Source organism: Bactrocera tryoni, chromosome 5 (genome assembly GCF_016617805.1).
Source record: "Bactrocera tryoni isolate S06 chromosome 5, CSIRO_BtryS06_freeze2, whole genome shotgun sequence".
In the NCBI taxonomy this organism is placed as follows: Eukaryota; Metazoa; Arthropoda; class Insecta; order Diptera; family Tephritidae; genus Bactrocera; species Bactrocera tryoni.
In genome coordinates this window covers 78,748,381-78,772,756 of record NC_052503.1, presented here as the reverse complement: position 1 = coordinate 78,772,756, position 24,376 = coordinate 78,748,381, and the positions used below count along the sequence as shown (strand labels likewise).

The 24,376-nt window shown below is 31.0% G+C and overlaps 1 protein-coding gene and 1 long non-coding RNA gene across 4 annotated transcripts in view; one reads left to right on the top strand and one right to left on the bottom strand.

The window, feature by feature from the left end:
- LOC120779050 overlaps positions 1 to 19,095 on the top strand; it is a 118,484-nt gene extending 99,389 nt beyond the window's left edge. Inside the window, exons 4-5 of the long non-coding RNA XR_005705599.1 lie at positions 4,992 to 5,060; positions 18,953 to 19,095. This is a non-coding gene — a long non-coding RNA (uncharacterized LOC120779050). The remainder of the gene's footprint in view (positions 1 to 4,991; positions 5,061 to 18,952) is intronic.
- Positions 19,096 to 22,773: 3,678 nt separating this feature from the next.
- Positions 22,774 to 24,376, bottom strand: part of LOC120777743 (semaphorin-5B) — a 105,699-nt gene continuing 104,096 nt past the window's right edge. For 2 of the 3 annotated variants that reach the window (XM_040109234.1, XM_040109233.1), the window contains exons 9-11: positions 24,211 to 24,366; positions 23,863 to 24,065; positions 22,774 to 23,801 (exon numbers count right to left, since the gene is read on the bottom strand). In XM_040109234.1, the coding sequence (XP_039965168.1) occupies positions 23,559 to 23,801; positions 23,863 to 24,065; positions 24,211 to 24,366 (602 nt within the window). In that variant the 3' untranslated portion in view covers positions 22,774 to 23,558. The remainder of the gene's footprint in view (positions 23,802 to 23,862; positions 24,066 to 24,210; positions 24,367 to 24,376) is intronic. The other variant, XM_040109235.1, reaches the window with a different exon arrangement.

Below are 24,376 nucleotides of genomic sequence, written 5' to 3'. Positions count from 1 at the left end.
TATGTATGTATGTACGCATGTAGCTATAAGCCAAACAATAAAATTAATACGCGAAAAATGGAAAAAACATATTGGCAACAAATGCCAAAAACGCCAAAAGGGAATTGTAAAACTTCATTCAGCGTTTTTCTCTCTTTATTGTCACTGACTTACCGCCTGCTTAACTTTCTCGTCTGCTTTTTCGTTAATATGTATGAATTTTCAATGGTTGTTATTGTTGTTTCTTTCACTGACTGTTCGTTGCTGCTTAACAATCTTAACTGTAGCATATTTTGTACGGTATCATTTGAAAATCAGCGTACTTTCAAGTACCCTCCATTGTACTTTATGAGTATACTTGTGTGCTTTTATTTCTACTTTGTTTTATTTTTTTGACGTTTTTGTTTTCTACAAAAATAAATAAATCCACTACCAAAGGTTTGCAGGTTTGCATATTTGTTAGCTTACACTTATGTCGGCTACACATGCCATTTTATAGCGCCTGCAGCGATTTGATACCATAAATTAAAGAGCACAGTAATCAGCAACAGCATGCCGAATTCAAAGGAAATGCCCATAATTTTTATAAAATTTAATCACAATTCAGTAGTCGTAGCCTTATTGTTGCATTCTACTAATAATAAATGCTGATAATATTTTGTTAATAAACAGCTTCATATATTAAGTTATTTCCACAAAATATCTTTCTAGTAGCACCTGCAATTTATGGTAGAAAATTTGAAAAGGTCACACACGTGATTATTTTATCGAAAAAATAGTGCTGGAAATTTTATCAAAATTTTTTAAAGAAAATTGCTCGAAACTTGCCATCCTTAGTGACCAGGACTTTCGCTGCCGTTTCTCCTTGTTTAGTGTTTCAAGCGGAATTAGATAAACTTCCAACAGATCCTTCCCCAACATATGTACATACATATATATTAAAGCTTTCCAATTATCATTTTGCATATAAAATATCTTCCGAATTTAAAAAAGCTAACTCAATCTCTAACAAAATATCGTGTTTATTTTCCATTTATACTCTTTTTTTTCTCATCTACTATTTGGTGTCGTTCACCAGATGGAAGAGAACTGGAATTTGTTAGATTCGCAGTCCGTTTATGTATACTACTATGACCAAAAAATAGTAGGACTTTGTTCATAGTTTCAAAATTCTTAATTTATTCTTCAGAATCTGTGTCGTCCCCCTCAAAGTAATCCCCTTTGCTTCAATACATTTGTGCCAACGTTTTGCCAATTCTCGAAGCAGTTGTTAAAGTCAATTTCCGGAAGAGCCTTCAATGCGCGTAGTCATTCATGTTTAATGTCTTTAATTGAGTCAAAACGGTTTCCCCGGAGTGATCGTTTGAGTTCGCTGAAAAGCTAAAAGTTACACAAAGCTAAATCAGACGAATACGGTGCTTGCGGCAGGATATTGGTTGAAAATTTGGCGAAAGACTCACGATGATTTAGTACAATTTAATACAGTATGCGACGGTGCATTATCGTGGTGCACAAACCAAGAGTTGTCGGTCCATAATTTCGGCATCTTTGACGAATAGCTTCGCGCTAACGATGCATAACACTCAAATAGTATTCCTTGTTGACAGTTCGGCCGGTCGAAAGGAATACCGAGTGCACCACATATCGATAAACGAAGAAAATTGTCAACATAACCTTGATTTTTGACCTGCTTTGACGTGGTTTTTTCGGCTTCGGCTCACCTTTGCCACAATTTTCAGCCGATTGATCGTTTCCAGATCGTAAGCATAGATGCAAGACTCATCGCCACTAATAATACGTTTCATGACATCCTAGTAGTCGGAAAGTATTGTTTTACAGACTTTAACTCGATGTTGTTTTTGAAAAATATTAAGCGATTTTGAAACCAATCGTGCTTTCAATTTTCTTAGGCCCAAAGGATCTTTCAAAATCGTTTTCACTGATCCCTCCGATATTTCAACGAAGCCAGTAAGATCTCTGACTGTTAATTCCTTAAGATAGTCAGTTGCTGTTTTAAAAATTGTTACAATGCTTAGAAAATTCTGTTTTTTCTGTTCGCTGGGAATGCTGATTTGATTTGGTTTTTCCGAAATACGAGTCTGCCTGTTTCCGAATAAGAACAATCGTTTAAGAACCGTCCAACCATTATATAATTTTTGAGTCCTTGCGGTATCTTTCCACTGCAGTTTTGCTACGAAATCTCAGAGCTATATTGACCTTATTTATGGTAGCTAGAGTGGTTGTCTTACGACGCACCTAGATCGCCCATTGTAATATATTTTTGGTTATGAATATTTATTTTTTTTTTTTTCGAATTATACTTAAGCCATTATTGTAGCATGGAAATTTTTTGAATTGTATAGATGAATCAATTAGTCCATATTTTATTAGTCCCGCTCAAGCGTTTGAATTAAATATCAAAACAATATTTTTTTGTCCACATATGCACGCGTTGCGACCCACTGTACTTCAAATAACAAACCTCTTGTAATGAATGAATAATGTAAAAGGTACTTGCACTCGCTTCAACAAATAAAGTAACTGGCAAACATTCAATCAAACACGTTTCCTCACACACATACACACAAACACATGCACGTCTTATACGAAGAAATGCTTCAACATATGCATATATAATATATACATATATTTGCACGGTTGTGTATGAGTAATATATAACAATCTAAAAATAAATGTTATACGTGTGTGCAGAGTGTAGAGTACCGCAATTTTAGCCCATAAGCAAGAAACCACTTGTTGATTTTTAATCTGCACACAAACGAAATTTCAGCCCAAAAAAAGGCAAAACATTGCTAAAAGTAATGCTAAGGGAGACAAGCTAAGCAAATGAGCACAAAAGCAAGAGAAACAACGAAAACGCGCTCTTAAGAAAACTTATACAAGACTGCTATATGCTATTGTCACTCTTAGCTGCTGAAGTGACAGTACTTGGGGCGTGCCGCGCCCACATTATTCGAGCGCTCGAGTGAGCTTTCTCGGCGTGCGGCATACCGGGAGTAATCACTCACCAAACTGTCCACAAGTTGATGAATCTTTTGACATTTGCTGCTGCTTGATTATGTGATTGCTGTTGGCTTTACTGGCTTAGTTTGTTGTTATTGTTGTTTTAGTTAATCTTGTGTCATCATTGTGTATTGTTATTGCTCTTGTATGTTGTGTTCTTGTTGATTTTTGTTTATGTACCTATTCGTTGAAAAACTACAGTTAGCCCATGTGACGACTTTGAGCAAACAAATGATTCATTCATTATCATCATTTGATGAGGCACCGGCACAGTGACGACGCTTAGTCGTTTATGCAATTTATGCATATTCGCAATATGCGTGTGTATATGCTTGTATTAGTGCATTTCTTAGAAATTTATTTAACTTTTAAAGTCTAAGGCATAGCGTCTGCAATAAATTAGCCGTTGAAAAGTAAATGTTGCACTGGCATTCTTCCAAAGTGGACATACATATGTATGTAAATTCAAGTACATATGTACTTATGGCAGGAATTATTGCCTAAACAAATCATGCAATTTCCGAAGAAGCTTTAAATCGGATTACTATAGCATTCAGCTGTCATGTAAACTGAACCTGAACGATCAGAATAGAGTTCTTATATGGAAAGCTTTTTCATTTGAGGAGATAGTTTCACAAAATTTTGGATGTCCAAGGCAACAGTGCAATCTTCGAAAATATTGTCCAGATTGAGTCACCACAACATACAGCTGCCATGCAAACTGAAGAATCAAAATTTTTGTAAGAGATTTTTTTTTAATTTTTTATATTTGCTAACATTATATTCTTCATTTTAATTTCTTTGATTTTTTAGTTATTCGTATTCTTAAAAGTATTTCTTAATTAAGCTGGCAACTTTAAATGCGAAAACGAACTGCTAAAAGCCATAAAATACATTTAACAATATACACCTCCAGTCATTGACTGATATAATCTGCTTTCTGTCTGCCATTCCAATTGTTGCAAACTTATTTATCGAAACGTATGTATGTATGTATGTGCATTCGCAATTTTGTGGGAATTTATTGAACTTTTACAGTCAAAGTTCATTAAAATAAAGTACAAGCTATGCATTTGTACATATTATTCTTTTTACGCTGACGTCATTGAGTTTCATAAGTACCTATGTTTTCTTTGGGAATTTATATTTTTTTTATTATTTCAATTTTTATTTTTTATTTTTTCTGAATAAAAAATTTGGTTTAATCATAATCTATTACTGCTATATAGTGTTAAGTGAGAAGCAATTACACATTTTTTATTTTCCAGTATAAAACTTAATTTTTTTTTACTAAATAGGCGTAAATATTACAGAAATGCTCGAATTGAAACTTTAATTAAACAGCACTTTCAATCTTTTTATCACAAATCTACATACATATGCGTATTTTCAATATTCAAAAATTTTTAAGAATTTTTTATTTTTTTTTTTTGTTTTAAATTTTTATTGAAAATTCGTGCTGCCGATTTATTTGCCTCTTTTCTTCGTCATACAGCAACAGCGTCAACAATTTACGACATCCCAAAAAAATGAGTCAAACCAACCCATACAGGTTTGCTCAATCATTAAACGTGAAAACAATAAAGAATTGCAGCAAAACAAAAACAAACTGACGCTTTAGAGGGTTGCATTCAAAAACAAAAAAATATCAATCAAAGGTAAAGAACTGGATATTTCATGTAATTGTATTTTTTCCTTCCTTTTGACGCCAAATAATTAGAAAGATAAATATATAAACAGCATACAATAAAATAATTTAAACAATACAAAGTAATTGAGGGTGAAAGATTAATGAGCAAAATCGACATATGCTCTTTTTACTGCATTTATAAAATTTATTGACAGTTCGAATTAGGCGCATAATATTTGGTTATATATTTTTAATTATTATTCAATTACGCGTCAATATTCAAAATATTTTTTCCACAATGCATATAAATTTAAATAATATATTAGAGATTACAAATGTTATTTTTTCTACATTTCAGTGAAATTTCTTGGAAAAAATTTTAAATGAATCTCCAGAAAAAATCAGCCACAATTGGAATGAAAAATAGGTGAGTAGCATACATCAATACTATTAATTATATATTTACATATGTATGTGTGTATGTGTATGCATAATTTGTATTTATCAGCATTAAATATTTTAAAATTTATGTATGTATGTACTTAACATATACATATATGTATATACACATATTTAATTGCTTGTCTACTGTACTTTAATTTGACCCAGAATTTCCACTGAAAAACCCATCTCATTTAGGTTACATTCAGTTTAAAGCTAATAACTACTAGAGCATTCAAATTATAGACAATAAACAATTGCATGTATGTAGTATGTATATATGTATGTATTTACTTAGAAAACCCCCGTAATCAACAAAATATTTACATATTAAAGCGGTTGCCTCACATATGCTATTACTTATAGTTTACTACCAAAGCAATTCGTAGGCTTGTAATATACTTATGTATAGCACAAAGGCGCGCACAAAGTGATAAGTCAATGAAAACTGTATGTTTGTATGTTGTATGTATGTAGAACATTGCATTATATGTACATATAATATATGCACAACAGTAATAATAATTTCATTAACAATCATTAGTGACTTGGGGAATGCACAATCATGTGTCAACCTTTCGACGTTTTACTACTAAGATAAGGCAGAGACCCTTGCAAAATTCTGAGAACGTAACTACGGTTCAAGGCTTCTATGTAATAAACATTTATTCGCATTTAAGATTTTTTTTTATCCATAAACTGATTATTTCTACAGTGCGAGGTGTATCCCCTCAATAACCATGTCATACGATAATTAGAGCTCCGAGGCGTAATCCTTAGGTTAACTGTTAGAGCTTGTATGTAGCTGTATAGCAGGTTTGTTATGTCAGAAATATGCTTGGGGCTTTAATATTTCTATACACAGCTTCTCTTAGTTTCGATATAAGCACATATACGTGGGTTGCCTTTCATATTTCGGGTTTTGGTGACCCTAATGTTGCAATCTCGACTTTATTGTAGCATCTGCAACTTTTCGCATAGTTTGCCATTTTTGTTGTTATTCATGCTGTTCTTTACAGTAAATTAAATTATACAACTTAGCCGAAAAATACCATAGCGTTTTTGAGTTCTTTACAGTAACATAAAATATTCATCTTGGCAAAAAAATACGATAGCAGTGTTTCAAAACACGTCATTGGTGATGAATCCTGGACTTACGCTTATGAGTCCGAAAGTAAACAGCAATCGAATGTACATATTGTATGGTTGTTCGCTTACGAACACTTCCAAGGAAATGGTTGCAGGGAACCGGACACCTCGCCTAAACTAGACTAAAACAACACAAACAGTAAATTCTGAGTGGTGCACTACCATTTGTTTTTTTTTTCAAGAAACGACAGTTTTTTAAGAAATCAAGAAACCAACTTCACCACGGCAATGCGAGCTCTCACACAACAACTGAAACCACAGCATTTTTCAGCACTCAAAACAGTGAGTCATCCATTGTTTACTCCAGAATTGGCATCGAATGACTTCTTTTTATACCAGTACGTAGAAAATAAACCAAGAGGTCAACGTTTTTCGACACCCGAAGACACGGTCCTTGCATTCAAAACACTTGTTTTGAAGATAGCCTCAATCAGAATATTTCAATATTCAAGAATATTTTGAAAACTATGGAAACGAATTTCGTTCATTAATATTTTTTTTGTTCTCTAAATCCGAAATATTAAATGCAACCTTCGTACCTATCAAAACCTATAAGTTGCTTCTTGTGTGAGACTATTTTATTATGATGAATCCCGGGTATTGTTGACTACTTTGTTGAATTCGGTCTTGTGGTTATATTTGTAGATTAGAGCCATCCTTTTTTCAAGAAAAAATTACTCAAATGAATATTGTGAATTCACAATAAATTCCCAAAAAGCATTTCCGCATTTCACTCGAAATATTTTTAACCTCTGACATCAACGTTATAAAATGCGACGTTCCTGATGAAAGTTTCACAAAAATTGGATTATGACCGAAAAAACATTTTTTCATTTTAGAAACACAATTGTACTTCATGCTTACAATGCCACTGTGCGGAAGCTATATGTATGTATGTTTGTGAGCACGCTCTTCCAAATATTGCCAGCAATTTGTTTACATGCTCTTTATAGTATTGACGATCTGATCTTTGGCACCTGTGATTCCCCAGAAAGCGCTGCACCACTATCACAACGCACAACGTCGATGACAACTTCTCCGCTTGTGTGCCTCGTTTTATTTTCGCAATTAAGTGCAAAGTATGTGCGTATGTATGTATGCAGGCAATGATCTGCAGTACCTTTAGCATCCCCCTGATTGTGTTCTGTGCCGCAATTTACATTGGGCTTGAGCTTAAATGCTTGTAAGTGGATATGTATGTACATATGTTGGTACAGATCATCACATACATACATATATTATTACGTATATTTGTTTGGGGAATTTTTGCGTTGTCTTATCACTTGGTGCCGGGTAAATACATACGACTGTGAGATCATCAGCGAGCTGCATGATTTAAGTTGTAGATACATATACATATGTATGTATCTATGTATATGTACGTATGCATCTGTAATTGTGAGTTTTCCAATTCCTTTGGTCGGGCATGTGCTCATCTCCCCAATATAGGTAGTGGCCTAAGTGAGAGTTCTGTTTTGTCTGTATAAAATTGAGAATGAACAAATTTTCAAATAAAGAGAAATTTGGGTTGTTTCTGCTTTAACTTGAGCTGTTGATGTTTCTCTAAATAAAATATAAGCATTATATTCTCTACATATATGTATGTAGATTTCTTTACTGATATAAGTAGTTACATTTGAATCTGTGTTGGTGTTGGTATACCGTGGAGTCTTCCGTATCAATTGTGTTTATTTGTTGAATAAAGGCAGAATCTTAAAGTGGTTTTATTGCTGCATGCTCTTTGTGATTTTCCCCATTGCACGTGAGCTTTAAGTAAATAAAAACATGTTTTACTTGATTTGCAAACAATTAATATTTCCAAAGAAATTCATTCAAGTTATCGCGTATGTATACACAATATATTCTTTTGAAGGCTTTTATACACGATCGGACCTAAGCGTTACATATACTAATGAACATATGTATATAGCAAGTACCTATAAATTTAATGCCTGCATGTTGTTTACTTGTGTTTTTCCCGCTATTCAGTTATTAATCAGTCCCTTATGACAACATTTTTAATTAAATACATATTTTTTTACAAATTGATTTTTTGTGAAATTGTTCACTATTTTTACTCGTAAACTTTAAGTTTCGAATTTCATCTTTCGATAAAAGAGCATGAACTTCACTCAATACATCATCCACACCGTTTGGCGCCTGTGGCTAAATCTAAATTTATAAAAAAATATACTTACATATGTATATACATATGTATATTTTATTTGTAAAATGACTGCCTCCTGCCTTGTATTTTCACTTCTACCTCACACGACCGGAGCATAGCTTTAGAGGCATAAACTTTTCCTTGATATTTTGTGAAGACTTTCACATCTGGAATAGACATAAGTTAAATACAAGTAGAAACAAGTAAGGAAGCGCCAAATTCGGGTGTAACCGAACATTTTATACTCTCGCAACTTGCCTGGATTAAAGCAGAGAAAAGTTCCTTTTGAATATCAATAATATATTTGACAGCTTGGTCGATATTTTCGCTTAAAATTCGCAATAAGAACAGCCATCCACATATTCGGTATCTGGGAGCTTGAATAGTTTCAATCCAACTTGGACAATTTTTGGTCAAAAGATGGCACAGCTCAAAAACAAGAATAGCTTTATCTTGATTTTCTTGCGCCAGTTTGATTGGCACCGACTCATATGCTGTATTAAATCGATCTGAACAGTTTATTCGGAGATTTTAGCGCTGTCTTGGTTCTTGAACTATACCAAATTTCGTTTTGATATATGCTCAAATAAAAATATAAAATAATAAGCATTCTGCAGTCAGATGACGAAGCAGTTAACGTACGTAATTGATCTGTACACAAGATAACTTTTGAGAAAATCTCGACATCGACAGTTAGTTTATCAAATATGCTAATTATTTTCATGTTTCTTGATCATATATGTATGCAAACAAGGTACGTATATGTGCATGTACGCACCTTGATACATTTATCAACAGATTCAAATCTTACAAATTTTCTGTCGTAAAGACAGTTTTTTAATTATCGATCGATAATGGCTGTTGGAATTATGCCAACAGAGCATCATATATGTTTCTATTTAATTTACACACGTATTGTCATCTAAAATACAAAACAACGTACCATCAAAAAAAAAAAAAATTGACAATCGCTGTCAGTTGTAAAAAGTAATATATAACCATTTTATAACCCAAACTCAAATTTTGTTTCAATATGAGTGGTTTCAGTTACAACGTTTTTCCTGCACCTGTAAACTTATAAAAAGTGATGTTACGTTATTTAGCATTTTAGGTGACGATATACTATACATGTACATACATATATGTATTTCCATACAAAACTTTCCTAGAATTTCTTCAAAATGCATATACCTTGCGCCGAATCCAGATGAAAGCTATATAAACAACCGATACATCTACATTATGACGAATCAATAAAAGCGCTATAGTACAATGAACTACTTGAATTCATGTGCGTACAATATGTACATACATATGTATGTATGTATGTATTTTGACAACACCTGTGTGTACACGCGTTTGTTTATTAAATAAACATTAAAAGAAGAATTCATAATTTTCGAATGATATACTATATAGACAGGGAAGTAGTGCCTTGCCAATAAGCATACTTTTGTTTACTTTCAATATGCAAAAAGTACATGAATAATAATTTTTACACTAAACTATTATTAATTATATACAATCATGATTCAATGTGAAAAATGAGTACACTACTCTATTTATATTTGTATATTTATAAAGAAAAAGTATATATATATATACTATATATACATATGTACATATAAAGTCATAGTCATAAAGTATACGTATGCCTTATATTGATTGTGCGAATCACAGGTAAATGACTTTAAATACATAATATGCTTGCAAATACTTATACATACATATGTGTATTTATACACAAATACATACATATACACCCAGTAGAAACTTTATGGGGCACTCCTAGTACGACAGCCAAAAGTAGCGTTTTTCGGACATCAAAAAACTATTCTATCAATTGTTTTTAAATTTTAAGGATATGTTTACACATATTTTCATAAAAAAAATAAAATTTTTGAAGAGGGAAAAAATAAATATTTTTTGAGTTAACGCAAGAACTATTTGAGAAATTGATTTTAGAATTTTGTTATAAAGCTAGTACAACCTATTGAAGGGTGAAAATATCAATTTTTGTTTATTTATTTATTTTTTTGGTTACAGGCTAAGTTTTTCGTACTTTAAAAATATTGAATGTGGTACTTCCAAACTAACTTTGGGGGACTTTTAATTTAATTTAACATAATTCTAGGGAGTTACATGGATTGCCATGAGCAAAAAAATGCCTATCAATAATTCTTTTTAAATAATAAAAATAAAATATTTTTTCCAAAATGTTTATTATTCCAAGATAAATATTTAACAAAGATCTTGTGAAAGTTTCAAAAGAAATTATTAAAACTCGGCCACTACGGCGACATTTCCGTAGGTCTCTCGGTAAAAATTTGCCACCGTGTTGACAGCAGTACTTCTTATAGGATCATGCGAAGTAAAAAAATTTAATTTGATTTCCACAATGTTTTTTTTTTCAAACCAGTTCATGTTGCACGCAAATTTCCAGTTGGGAAGTGATTTCATTTGTATGTCTTTACAGAAGTCAGCATGTAATTCTAAGAATACAGCCGTGAAATTTGGCTTCTATTAATTCTCGCATTAGTCAATTTCATGCCTAACACGCGGTTTAACATCAAAAGTCTTGTTGTTGGAATTATTTCACATTTTATTTTGTGTTTATTTTGATAAATTCTACTCTACGAAGAATCACAATACACTTACTTAACCAATATACACGTTTTTTTTAATTTTACATTAATTACCGTTAGCTATTTGGGTTCTCTTATACCCTCTAGCATTCAATTTTAGCTGTGTTGTGCATGCTATAAATATATAATATTAAGCTGAAATCATGATTTCTGAGATTTTTTTACAAGAGCAGGCCTTATCGGACTTGTTAGTGGTATCTATGTACAAAATATAATTAAAAAAATTAAAGAGATTGAATGACTAACTTCCCGTTTCCTCTTAATCGAGGTTTATAGTGCAATATTTGCTTAAAATTTTAAGCTTTTACCAAACCATATTCACGATAACCTTTACTCAAGTTTAGTAGCCTCAACCTCCATATTTTTGTCGCGCCAAATTTGTGTTCTCTAAAAATTGATCTGCTGCATTTAGAAACAATTTCTGCCACAGATTTTTGTATAATCGACAAATTCATAAAAAATCATAAGTTTGAGCATTTTTTTTTGTAATTATTTCGTACCTTCTGTTGTGCTAATATGCTCACAGATCAGCACTCAGTAAACGTCTGCGGCAGCGATTTCGAGTTATGTTTATCACTTGCTACTAAGTCTTGGTGCAGCGAACACCGGTTTTACTTATTTTACACTTTGGATGAAATATCTTGAATTTTGAGAGTATTCTTTCTAATCACTGCTACTTTTGAATAAGAATATAGTTGTGTATGAGTTGGTCAGGTCAAAGAATATTAGTCACTTGGGATAAATATAACCAACTATGACCGTCGTCGTTACTAGAACGATTCTAAAGTTATTATTGATAAAATAAAAGCCAATAAGTCCGGCCAGTTTAAGTTTATGCCAGTTTTTTCAATAATTCTTGGGGAACCCAGACCAACATAAATATTTTAATTGTTCAGATGAAAAAAGTTCTTGCTTTCCTAAAATTTGTTTTTTTTTATAGTTTTTCTATATATGTATATTTTACTCATAAACTAGTGTTGATGCCATTGAAAATGGTAAACATGAAAGCATTTTTTAATAAGTTGAAACTCAATGGCAAACATTATGTAGATAAGTATGTGATAAAAATAAAAACTTGGATATTTGAATTTTTCACAAAAATTTTGAGATTACGTGAAAAAGTCTGTATACAAAAGTTATAGATGAAAAACCTCAAAATTTATGTGAAAATGCATATATACATAAATATATACATAAAAGTTATAGATTCTTTTATTAACTACAACATTGCCATATAACTTTTTCTATGTACATATATATATGACGTAGTGTTGCCGGAAATCGCGGTAAACCATTTTTCGTCCTTAAAAACTCAAAAAAACGCTCTTTCCTTTTCCCGACCTCAGATCGCCCGTCAATTAGTTTTGCTTTAATGTTTGTTATTTTTTTTATCTTTCATTTCCGATGGGTTTGATTTTTTTTATTATTTACCTGATCTGTCAAAAATATATAACAGTATAATATTATATGGAAAATATAGAAAATCGCACCTGATACTTTTTTGCAGTCACTGTAACATAACAACTTTAATTACCTTGAAGCACTTATGTTCAAAGCCTCAAAATTTCGCGAACACTTACAAAGTACCGTTAGAGATAAAGTGTCATTCAACTGCAAATTTTTGAACTCGCTGAAATATGTACATACATATGTATGGATGTATGTATGTACTATAAGTAGGTTCCCGACTTGCTTATTCAATACACTTCAGTTGCTTGAGTTTTACCTACGGACGGCCACCCACAACAAAAAAGTAACAAATTCGCAACGCGTTCTGCAACAATAAATCTGCTTATTAGCCAAAATAATGCTAATGAAAACCTGGAAAATAGTTAATGCACGCAAGCACTAAACACACGCCTAAAATACTCGGCATTTTCACTCACACTTCCTTTACAAAACATTACACTCTTCGTACTAAATTAATTACTATAAATTTCAGGCGAAGCGTGTGTGTGGCAAAAATAGTCATAAAAGAATACAACTCCTGCGATATTTCCTTGAAGTTTCAGTAAACGGCTAATTGGCTGTTTTTTACAAGCAATGACCAAATAATTTGCCAGCAAAAGTTTTTAAAAAGCAACAAAAAATCTAAAGCACCAAACTTACCTAAAGCGCAGGTGCAACTTTCCAATATAAAAATTTCGTGAAAAAAGCGTATAAAAAATTTAAAAATTTTAAATAAAAACACGAAAATTTGATAGCATAAATACATACACACACAAAAAGAGTTACGAACGGTACGACGCAGGCGCACAAACTTAACGCCACATACATTATGCATGTACTGTAAGTGGCAGTAGAGTGCATTTTTGATAGAAGAAAGGCAACATTGGCGTCAATGACCATGAAATTCATTAAATTATATCAGCCACTACGATTTGGTTAACTCGCCGGAGCGTTTGATATTGGCTGCTGAATACGATTTTAATGCGAACGAAATTTCCAAATTTACACCCAAAATTTCCAGCGCAATAACAGTTATAAGACATACTAACATACCCACATACATACAAACCTGTGCAGTGTGTTGGTGTGGTGCGCCCAGCCAGAGTTGTGGCGCATAGATAAAATGTCTGCTGGTGATTATCAGCTTCGTGACATGCCATCCATGTCGATGTGATGCGCCGCCGCCGCGTTGATCGGCAAGTAACGGCAAGTGGAGACAAGGCAAGATAAGGGATTTGTTGGAATGTTGGCATGCATTCTAGTCAGGCTTTCGTTGGCTGCGCGCCGTTACAGTTACATACCGATTCATTTGAAATTTGCATATTTTTTTCTTAAATTTTTGGCTAAAGTTTTTTTCAGTGTGTTTTACTCTGCTCACGCGGAATTAAGCTGTGTTCAAAGCTTCTAATTTAGATCGCAGTGTTTGGTTGTTATTTTCCAGTACACAATTCCTTTTTTGAGTTAATGAATTGTATCTTCTTCTTCTTTATTGGCGTAGACACCCCTTACGCGGTTATAGCCGAGTTAACAACAGAGTGAGTAACGAATTATATACGTTATAGAAAAAACATTAGGTGCATAACACTAAGAGCCGTTTTCTCAATGTTTGGTTAGCAGCCACCCGTCAGTTAAGTTCTGGTTAACTTAACCAAGACTTTTTCTTTCGATAAAGAACCGTTTTTTAATCAAAACTTAACTGACAGATGGCTGCTAATCCGATTTTGTGGAAACTGACTGATCCCAACGCTTCGACACTGCAACGAATTGGCAGGAAAAAACTTTTATTTCACTGTTCTAAACATTTTTTAATAGTTTTATTGTTTTTTTTTATTTATAAAATTTTAAAATATTTTTAGTACTCTAGATGTTACTTTATGCGGAAAAAAAAATTTATTTGTTAAAAAATTTTACACCAACCCAACGCCTTAAACAAAAAGGTATACGCTTGAAGTGCATATTTTACCGTTATAGTAGTATGAAAGACATCCCAGGTTGTTCTCAAATTTTCAAGATTCTTTTCGGTTGCCAATAGCAGCCACAAATCCACTATATCTGTATAGGTTAGCAATATATTTCAAACTAACCTAAACTTTATCGAACAGGAACAGCAGTAAACCTTTGGTGAGAGATCTTCTCCATTTAAAGCAATGGCTTTTATACCTTATATTCGAAATTTTTTTATTCAAAATGCAACATTTTTTCATGAGCAAAAAATTGCTCAGAGTATTATTATTATTTTTTTTTCAAATTATGCAGATAAGTTATTTTCTATCACCGCATGAAAATATGATGTTGAAAATGTTATTTTTGCAACAGTCTTATTTGAATTTATATATCCAAAAACGCTCATAAATGTATAGCATATATATACATACATACATATGTATGTACTTATTAGGGTGAGTCGAAAGAACGTGAATCTTTTTTCATTTGGTACTCTAACAGTAAGTTCTTAGCAAATCTCTCCAAGTATGAGCTCTTAATTGTAACGGAAAGATCCTCCGCCTTACTGATTGTCGGTTTTGCCTTTGGTAAAACAAACAAACATTTTCGGTTTACTGCTCCACCCTAGTGTAGTAGTATATATGTATCTCCATTTTGGTTCAATGGTTTGTAGGGCCATTGGGTTGCTTAACCCCACTTCAACGAAAGAAATATGTGCACAAACACACACACACTTATGCATATCAGAGGCTGCCGCAGGCGAATTGGCTCATTGACCATTTGAGATTTTTGAATATATTGTAATATGGCAGGTTGTTGCTTTTTCCTATGTTAATGAATTGAACATCGCTCGTCCACTCTCGCATGCGTGCGTTTATTTGCTGTTGTTGTTGTTAAAGTTGTTGTGATAGTGTCGCCAAGTGTTGCTTTAACTCTACTAAAAATACAAAACACCAATACAGCGTGATATGTGTAAGATATACATACATATGTATGTACAACAAAAACCCAAAGCAACAACAGTAAGTCCGCAGTTAGCAGTGAAAAGGCTAAAACGCATTAACTTTTAGCTTTTATCGGCATTTATTTTTTGTATCTATTTAATTTTATTTTATTCGCTTTTGTTGTTGTTGTTGCTTTTTTTTTGTAATTTCGTCCATTGCCTGCTGTCTTGGGCGCGTTCTTAGGTGAGTGCGCCATGGCAAAGAAACGCAGTCGAAAGCAGAAATTCAGAATTTACAATAACTATACGGTTTTTTTGATTTCCAAAGAATTCATTGACCTTTCTCTTTTTCTATGGCGCTCTCACGCACACAGCGTTTGTACATTTGTATGTTTTTTGGGTGTTTTTGTGAGCCAAGTTAACCCATAACAACAAGGCAAGCAATCGATCGCTGACGATAGGTATTGAAAAGGGAGACGGTTCGGCGGGTGCGCCGGCTTAAGCAACAACTAAACAAGCGCCCAAAAAGTGTCCGCACGCTAGCGCGTACTATATACAAAAACTACATCAACAACAACATGTAGGCACAACGCAATCAGAATCCAAGTCAGCTGTGCGGCGTAGAGTGTAACGCACGAACAAGTGGCTGGGCTTCACTTCAGGCCGAAACCGCCGTCTCAGCGGCTTAAATGAAGAATAGACTCTTAGCACCGTTCTTGCTCGCGTTTGTAGTTTCTTTTTTTTATGTTTTTTATATTGTGCTTACCGTTGCCAATATTTTTTATATTTTTTTATAGCTGCGCTTTGTGTTGTTCTTTTGATAGGCGTTGTTTTTCGGCAACTAGGTTGTTGCTTCCTTTTAAAATTTTTGGTTTTATTTTTTCTTCATTAATTGCATTAATTTGTTTATATAATTAATTGATTTTTGTTCACTCAAAAAAGCATTGACCACATGAGCTCACTTGGCTATATTTTTATTGTGATTATATACTAAAGTGGGCAAAAAATAGTAAGACTTTTTAATTTTTATTTCGAAATCGCGAAAACGAATGCGTCGCTATATATTATTTCTAAGTTGGTATGACTGTCAGTGACATCTGTGCCAAATGTCACATCGAAATAATAATTAGTATTTAGTATACGCTGGTCTTGACGACGAACCACGTCCAGGACGGCCACCAACATCAACTGATGAACAACAATGGACGATCAATTCAGAGATCTTACTTGTTGGAATATCGGAAGGATGAGTGAAAGCCATTTTGAAAGATAATTTGGTCCTAAGAAAAGTAAAAGCACGATTGCTTCCAAAATCACTACATTTTTTCGAAAAACAGCGTCACATTAACGTCTGTGAAACAATGCTTTCCGATTACCAGGATGTCATGAAACATACTATTATTACTGGCGAAGAGTGTTGGATCTATGCTTACAACCGTGTGCAAAATTTCAGATCGATATCTCAAAAACTGAGGAACTCGTTCGCATAAATACAGACAGACGGATCGGAAAGAATGACATGGTTAAATCGACTCTTTTATACATACATTAGGGTGCTTTTTTTTGGAACTATTAATTGTTTTCAGTCCCGTCACGAAATTTCCTTGGAAATACCCTAAAAAAAATTCCCTGAAAATATTAGCCCTTAATATTAACATTAAGAACTGGACCAGGGCATGTAAAAATGTATGTAAAAAAAACTATGAAAATTCCATACAGCCTTACTTAAAAAGGCGAATATCTCGAGAAGTATTAATGATAGCGATTTTGACCTCGGACTTTTTTTGTAGCAAATAAAATTTCCTACAAGTTTGTCATGAACATTTTTTCTATAGCTCTTGTCATTTACGAGATATATACAAAAAAATGCGAATTTCATGGAAAAATCATGTTTAGAGCCCCGTGCTACCTCGACGGTGTGAGTTACGACTTTGTTGCACTGCGCACTTTTGTAGAGTGAACAATTCTGAGAAATATGCGTCTAAAGTCAAAGCGATGCCAAAAAATACCTCTGATCTGTAGGAATCTAAAGATAAAAAATCACGATTGTAGTGTATTTTCTATGGATCCATCTATGGACTGGTCCAGTTCTTAATGGGCTAAAATTTTCAGGGAATATTTTTAAGTGTATTTCCAAGGAAATTTCGTGATGGGACTGAAAAAAATTAATAGTTAAAAAAAAACACCCTAATGTATGTACATATATGCTTCATAGGTCTTCTGACTTTTAACTTGACGGTCTAAGCTTCTCACAGCCCAAACAATGACTTATGGTCAAAAAAATATATAAAAAAGGATTAAAAAGTTTCCGTTTAGTGATATTTCTAAAAACTACTAACAGTTCTAGCTGTAAGGCGCTATCTTTAATGTCTATATTCTACACATTTCTTCCTTAATAAGAAAAAAATAATATTTTTTATTTTAACGTTTATCGACTTTTTCACACACACACACAAAAGTAGTATCCTACTCACTTTTTAATTGTAAACGCTTCCCACAATGAGGCATCCATTCTTGCTGGGCTTAAAAAGTCAGTTTCACTGGCGCATTGTGCTTTTGTAATCCGCACATTGGCGTACAGTAAGTAATACTTACAATAATAAGGCGTTGCTGCTGCACTGTTTCTTACAATTTTTAACAAATATTTACAAAAGTGTTTTATACGAAAGTCTATGTTTAAACACGTGTTTCGACATTTTTGTGTAAATATATGCTTTCTTTCTACATTTCTACATTTTAACGCAATCATTTCCTTTCCGCGTGCATAACTGTCTTTTGAGTTTTATTTCTATGTATATCTGTAGATATGTATATACATTTATTGTACACATATGTATGTGCATATGCGTTTGTGTATTTAGTTGTGATCCATTTTATGAAACTTGCATAGCTGCTCTATATTTTTCTACTAATGTCCCGGCATTTTAGTTGCTCTCCTCCATATTTTTATGTTTTTTTTTTTTTTTGTTTGGTAAATAATTACACACTTTCGTTGAAAACTGCGCTGTGTCCTAAATAACATAAATTACTCCAACTGAGTATAGTAGACTCAGCTGTGGCATAGTATTGTTTCTTTAAATTAATGGCTTTTTAAATAACTATTTCCACCATTTCGTTTACTGTACTAATTTCGACAAAATCGAAGACAAATTGCCTCAATTTTTAACAGCTTAAACATTTCTGAGAAACACTTTCATTAAGTAATTTATTCAAAGTGTTAGATACATATACATATTTGCGAAAGGTAGTACGCAATCACGATTACTGAATGGAAATGATTTTTTTCCTCCCTGGCTTGCAAGCTTCTCCACCTCGGTACCCCATATAATATAATAGTATTTTTTATTCTTACTTTTTCATAAAGTGTCGACTTTTTCCGAAATATTTTCACCAGCCAAAAAATATGTATTTAAAATATGCGAAAAGCATTTAAATTGCGTTAAATTTACCAAAAGTTTATTATTTGCTTGCTAAAAGAAAAAAATCATTAAATTCAACTTAAATATTTATTGACTTAAAAGTTTTTTGCATCATTTCAATTATTTACATATTTCTAATATTCTGCATTTCTCTACTTTCAGCTCTTCCTATTGCACATTTCTATCCAGTTTCCGGCGCCAATGAATGCATTTACATGGACAACAAACTAATAAGAATACAAACATGTTTCATTTTAGCTTATCTGTAATAGCTATTATATTATATTAAGTTTTTCTCAAATAAAATGCAATTAAATTTAAGAAAATTTTGTAATAAATAATTTAATTTTATGTAATATTAATTATTTTAAAATTTTTTTACAAATAAAATACAATAAAATTAAAAAAAAAAATAAATCAGTGCATTCTGTTATTTCGCTTTGGCACAGTAGTAAATAGTTCTGCAGCTAACCTGTTAATATAGCAACATTATGCTACTTTACCGGCCCTGTTGATTACAGCGCTTCTGCCTGAATTTCATTGCATACCCCAGAGGCGCTATGTTTCGCCATGTAACAGCGACACTGTCTTACCGACTCTGTATTACCGACTCTGTTGATTACAGCGCTTCCGCGCGAAAATCGTTGCATACCCTAGAGGCGCACTGTTTTGCCGGCAACAGTTTGGCGGCCACTGTAGCTGCAAAACTGCAAACACCTACTGTGCCGTTCTGGGCGCCTAGTACAATTTGCCAAATTCAGGAAAAGCATTTCTGTCGAATTCACGGCGTCGCTGCCGGCGTTGCGCAGCAGCGGGTTCAATATTTAAAATGCTTGTAAAAAGAGTAGGAATGGGCCGATTTTAACCAAATTTGGTGGAATTTTATAAAAAATTATTTAGAAAAAAATGGCATTAAAATTTTTTTAATAAAAATTTTTTTAAAAAAGTTTTTTGATAAAAATCTTTTAAAATTTAATAATATGCACTTTTTTAATATAATTGGTTTTGACAAAATTGTTTTTAATAAAATTGTTTTTAATAAAATTTTTATAATAAAATTTTTATTAAAATTTTTTTTTTTTTTGAAATATTTCTATAATTTCCTGCTCTTAAATGAAATGGGCGATTTTTATCAAAATTGCTGGAATTTTGTAGAAAATTAGTTTAATAAAAATGGAATCGGCTTTTTTTAATAAAAATGTTTTTCAATAAAAATATTTTTAATAAAAAACTTTTAATAAAATTTTTTAACAAATTTTTTTAAATAAAACTTTTTCAATAAAAACTTTTTATAATAAAAATTTTTATAATAAAAATTTTTTATTAAACTTTTTTTTTTTTAATAAATGTTTCTGCAAATTTTTTTTTTTTTTACAAATTTTTTATAATTTGCGAAATGGGCGATTTTTATCAAAATTGCTGGAATTTTTAAAAAATTAGTTTAATTAAAATAATTGGCTTTTTTTAATAAAAATGTTTTTAATAAAAATATTTTTAATAAAAAACTTTTAATACAAACTTTTTTAAATAAAACTTTTTCAATAAAAACTTTTTATAATAAAATGTTTAGAATAAAAAATTAAATTTTTATTTTTTTTTTTTTAATTAATGTTTTTGCAAATTTTTTTTTTTTGTTGTAGTATATTTTTTATAATTTATGAAATGGGCGATTTTTATCAAAATTGCTGGAATTTTGTAGAAAATTAGTTTAATAAAAATGGAATTGGCTTTTTTTAATAAAAATGTTTTTAATAAAAATATTTTTAATAAAAAACTTTTAATAAAAAAATTTTTAATAAAAATTTTTTTTAAATTTTTTTTTTTTTTAAATAAAACTTTTTTCAATAAAACTTTTTATAATAAAAATTTTTATTAAAATTTTTTTTATTTTTTTTTAATAAATGTTTTTGCAAAATTTTTTTTTTTGTTGTAGTATATTTTTTATAATTTGCGAAATGGGCGATTTTTATCAAAATTGCTGGAATTTTCTAGAAAATTAGTTTAATAAAAATGGAATTGCCTCTTTTTAATAAAAATGTTTTTAATAAAAATATTTTTAATAAAAAACTTTTAATACAAATTTTTTAACACACATTTTTTTAAATAAAACGTTTTCAATAAAAACTTTTTATAATAAAAATTTTTCATAATAAACATTTTTTATTAAACTTTTTTTTTTTTAATAAATGTTTCTGCAAATTTTTTTTTTTGTTAAAAATTTTTTATAATTTGCGAAATGGGCGATTTTTATCAAAATTGCTGGAATTTTGTAAAAAATTAGTTTAATTAAAATGGAATTGGCTTTTTTTAATAAAAATGTTTTTAATAAAAATATTTTTAATAAAAAACTTTTAATACAAACTTTTTTAAATAAAACTTTTTCAATAAAAACTTTTTATAATAAAATGTTTAAATAAATTATTATAAATTTTTTATTTTTTTTAAATAAATGTTTTTGCAAATTTTTTTTTTGTAAATTATATTTTTATAATTTTAAATGGGCGATTTTTATCAAAATTGCTGAATTTGTAGAAAATTAGTTTAATAAAAATGGAATTAAGCCTTTTTTAATAAAAATGTTTTTAATAAAATATTTTTAATAAAAAATTTTAATAAAATTTTTTAATACACTTTTTTTAATACACTTTTTTAAATAAAACTTTTCAATAAAACTTTTATAATAAAATTTTTATTAAAATTTTTTTTTTTTTAATAAATTTTTTTGCAAAATTTTTTTTTTGTTATAGTATATTTTTTATAATTTGCGAAATGGGCGATTTTTATCAAAATTGCTGGAATTTTGTAGAAAATTAGTTTAATAAAAATGGAATTGCCTCTTTTTAATAAAAATGTTTTTAATAAAAATATTTTTAGTAAAAAACTTTTAATACAAATTTTTTAACACACATTTTTTTAAATAAAATTTTTCAATAAAACTTTTTTATAATAAAAATGTTTTATAATAAAATTTTTTATTAAAATTTTTTTATTTTTTTTTAATAAATGTTTTTGCCAAATTTTTGATTTTGTTATAAATTTTTTATAATTTGCGAAATCGGCGATTTTTATCAAAATTGCTGGAATTTTGTAGATAATTAGTTTAAAAAAATGGAATTGGCTTTTTTTAATAAAAATGTTTTTAATAAAAATATTTTTATAAAAAATTTTAATAAATTTTTTAATACATTTTTTTAATTTTTATTTTAAAATTTTTTTATGAAAATTTTTTTAAATTTTTATAAAAATTTTTATAATTTGTTTTTAATTTTTTTATTAAATTAATGTTTTTGAAAAAAGTTTTTTTATAATTTTTGGTCTTTTTTTCTGTAAATTGCGCATTTTGTGAGCAAATAAAACACATATATCTGTTAGTGACATTAAAATATTTTTATTATATATTTTTTTTAATTCAACTTAATGTAAATTAATTAAACAAATTATATGATATTTTATATACACAATTTTTAAATAAAATAACTATAATATAGATTATAATTAAATTTAGTCAACAATTTCAGCTGCTTTTGATCAATTACATTCATACATTTACTATTTTTTTCCTGAACATGGAAAATAAAGTATTTAAAAGAAAGTTAGGGTTGAAGAGTTGCGGCTTCTATTTTACACACTAACTAAAATTAAAATTTAATTAGCACAAATTTTTAAAGAAATTTATTAATTTGGTTATAAATTGAGTGTCAACAATTTAGTCCAAAAAATAATAGAAAGAACAAGCGCAAAGGCATAAGAACAAAAAATATGAGTATAAAAAAGTTTTAGAAAATTAAGAAACTCTTTAAAAAGTATGTGAATGCAATAGATATCAAATAAAGAACAAAAACGAAAAAACAGTTATTAATTGAAAAATGCGCTATAAACATAAAAACTGAAAAACTTATAAAGTGTATGAATTCATAAATAAAATTTTGTTAAAGAATTATTTTTTTTTAAGAAAAAAAAATATTCAAATAAATGGAAATGAATTAACACACAACTTGTAATGGACATAGCCATTCGTAAATAAATAGTAACAGAAAATTTTGTGATATTTTGTACTGAAGTTTCCAAATATAAAAAATAAAAAAAATCGAAATTGGCAGCTAAAATTGTTTCCTAGACAATATCGTTGCGTTGCAAGTAATAATTAAATTGAACGTACTTAAAACTGACAGCTTAACTACTTGATAAATACATACACATACACATAATTAATTATATGCTAATTATAAAAATATAGGCACTCAATATGAGTCAATACTGGCTTAACCGCTAAATGCACTTCACTGCACGAAATTGAAGTTAGCAAAGCACTTACAACAACAATTGTAAAAAAATATATTACTTTACTGTAGATCAATGTTCTAATCAACATATTCGAGTTGAATATGCTACTTGAATTACTATTTTTTTTTTTATTTTTTGCTTTAAATTGCTATCCTTTACTGTTCTGTGGCAGACTTAGCGCTCTGATGGCACACAAAATGATACTATGCAATGTTCCCCGATGAGTCTCATGTTCACAAGAACTACTTTAGTTATATAATTAAAGCACATACAAATGCATGTGTAGCTTAAGACGCGTCTTAATTAGCTGCCAGGCAGCGTAGAGCACATTTGAGCGACCAAAGGTACGAGTTTACTTAATTACATATGAAAGGCACACAAGCTTACCAAGCTCCAGAGCCCACAGCGCCCACTAGGCAACAGCACGGGCATGTATTTGCAGCTGCTGCTTCTTCACGCTCCACGCAAGTTCCGCTTGTCACCACTAGAACTTCTCATCGTCGATATTCGAGCGATAGTTATTCAGCTGATGCGAGTTTCGCTTCAAAGTGCCCGTCTCGCAGTCATTGTAGGTCTTCGCCAGCACTTTGGGCGTATGATTGTGCGCCATATTGTTGCGCGTCAGCGTGCCAGTGTTGCAGCTCTTCGATGGCGATGGTGAGCACATGTTGAAACTGGACTGTCGCTTCACTTTCGGGCGCACCTCGTAGATCTGCAAATTGAGAGACTGCTGATATTTAGAAATTATTTTTGTTGTGTTTGATTTGAGCGTATGTATGGTAACTTACATCTTTTGTGGGTAGACTGGAATACTGATTGGCATAGGAATCATAGCTGGGCGCTGCCGGCGTGTTATTCTTATTCAACGCCAAATCGACGGGCTTTATGAAACGCTTTGTCAGATAGAATGTGGCAATTATGGTGATGATGTAGATTATGGAACAGAGTAATATGATCCATGGCCAGGAGGTGCTGGAGCTAAGACGCAAGGCTGCAAGAGAGACGGAAGTGTAATTAAAACATGAGCGATTCGAGTAACTTTGGAAAGACAATTTTAACAGCACAGTATAACAAATTATTTTATGATTTATGTAGAAGCTGCTTAAAGGCGTGTACTTTACTGCTTTGAAACGCACCTTCATATTCGCTCGGCACGCAAGCGGTCTTCTCGAATTCGGCACCACGGCACTCGGCCGCTGTTGGTACATCCACCATACACTTACGATGTCTGATGCGTATGCCCTCACTTGAGCATTCCGACCAGGGGCTCCACGTGCTCCAGCCAATAAAGTCTGTAAGCAA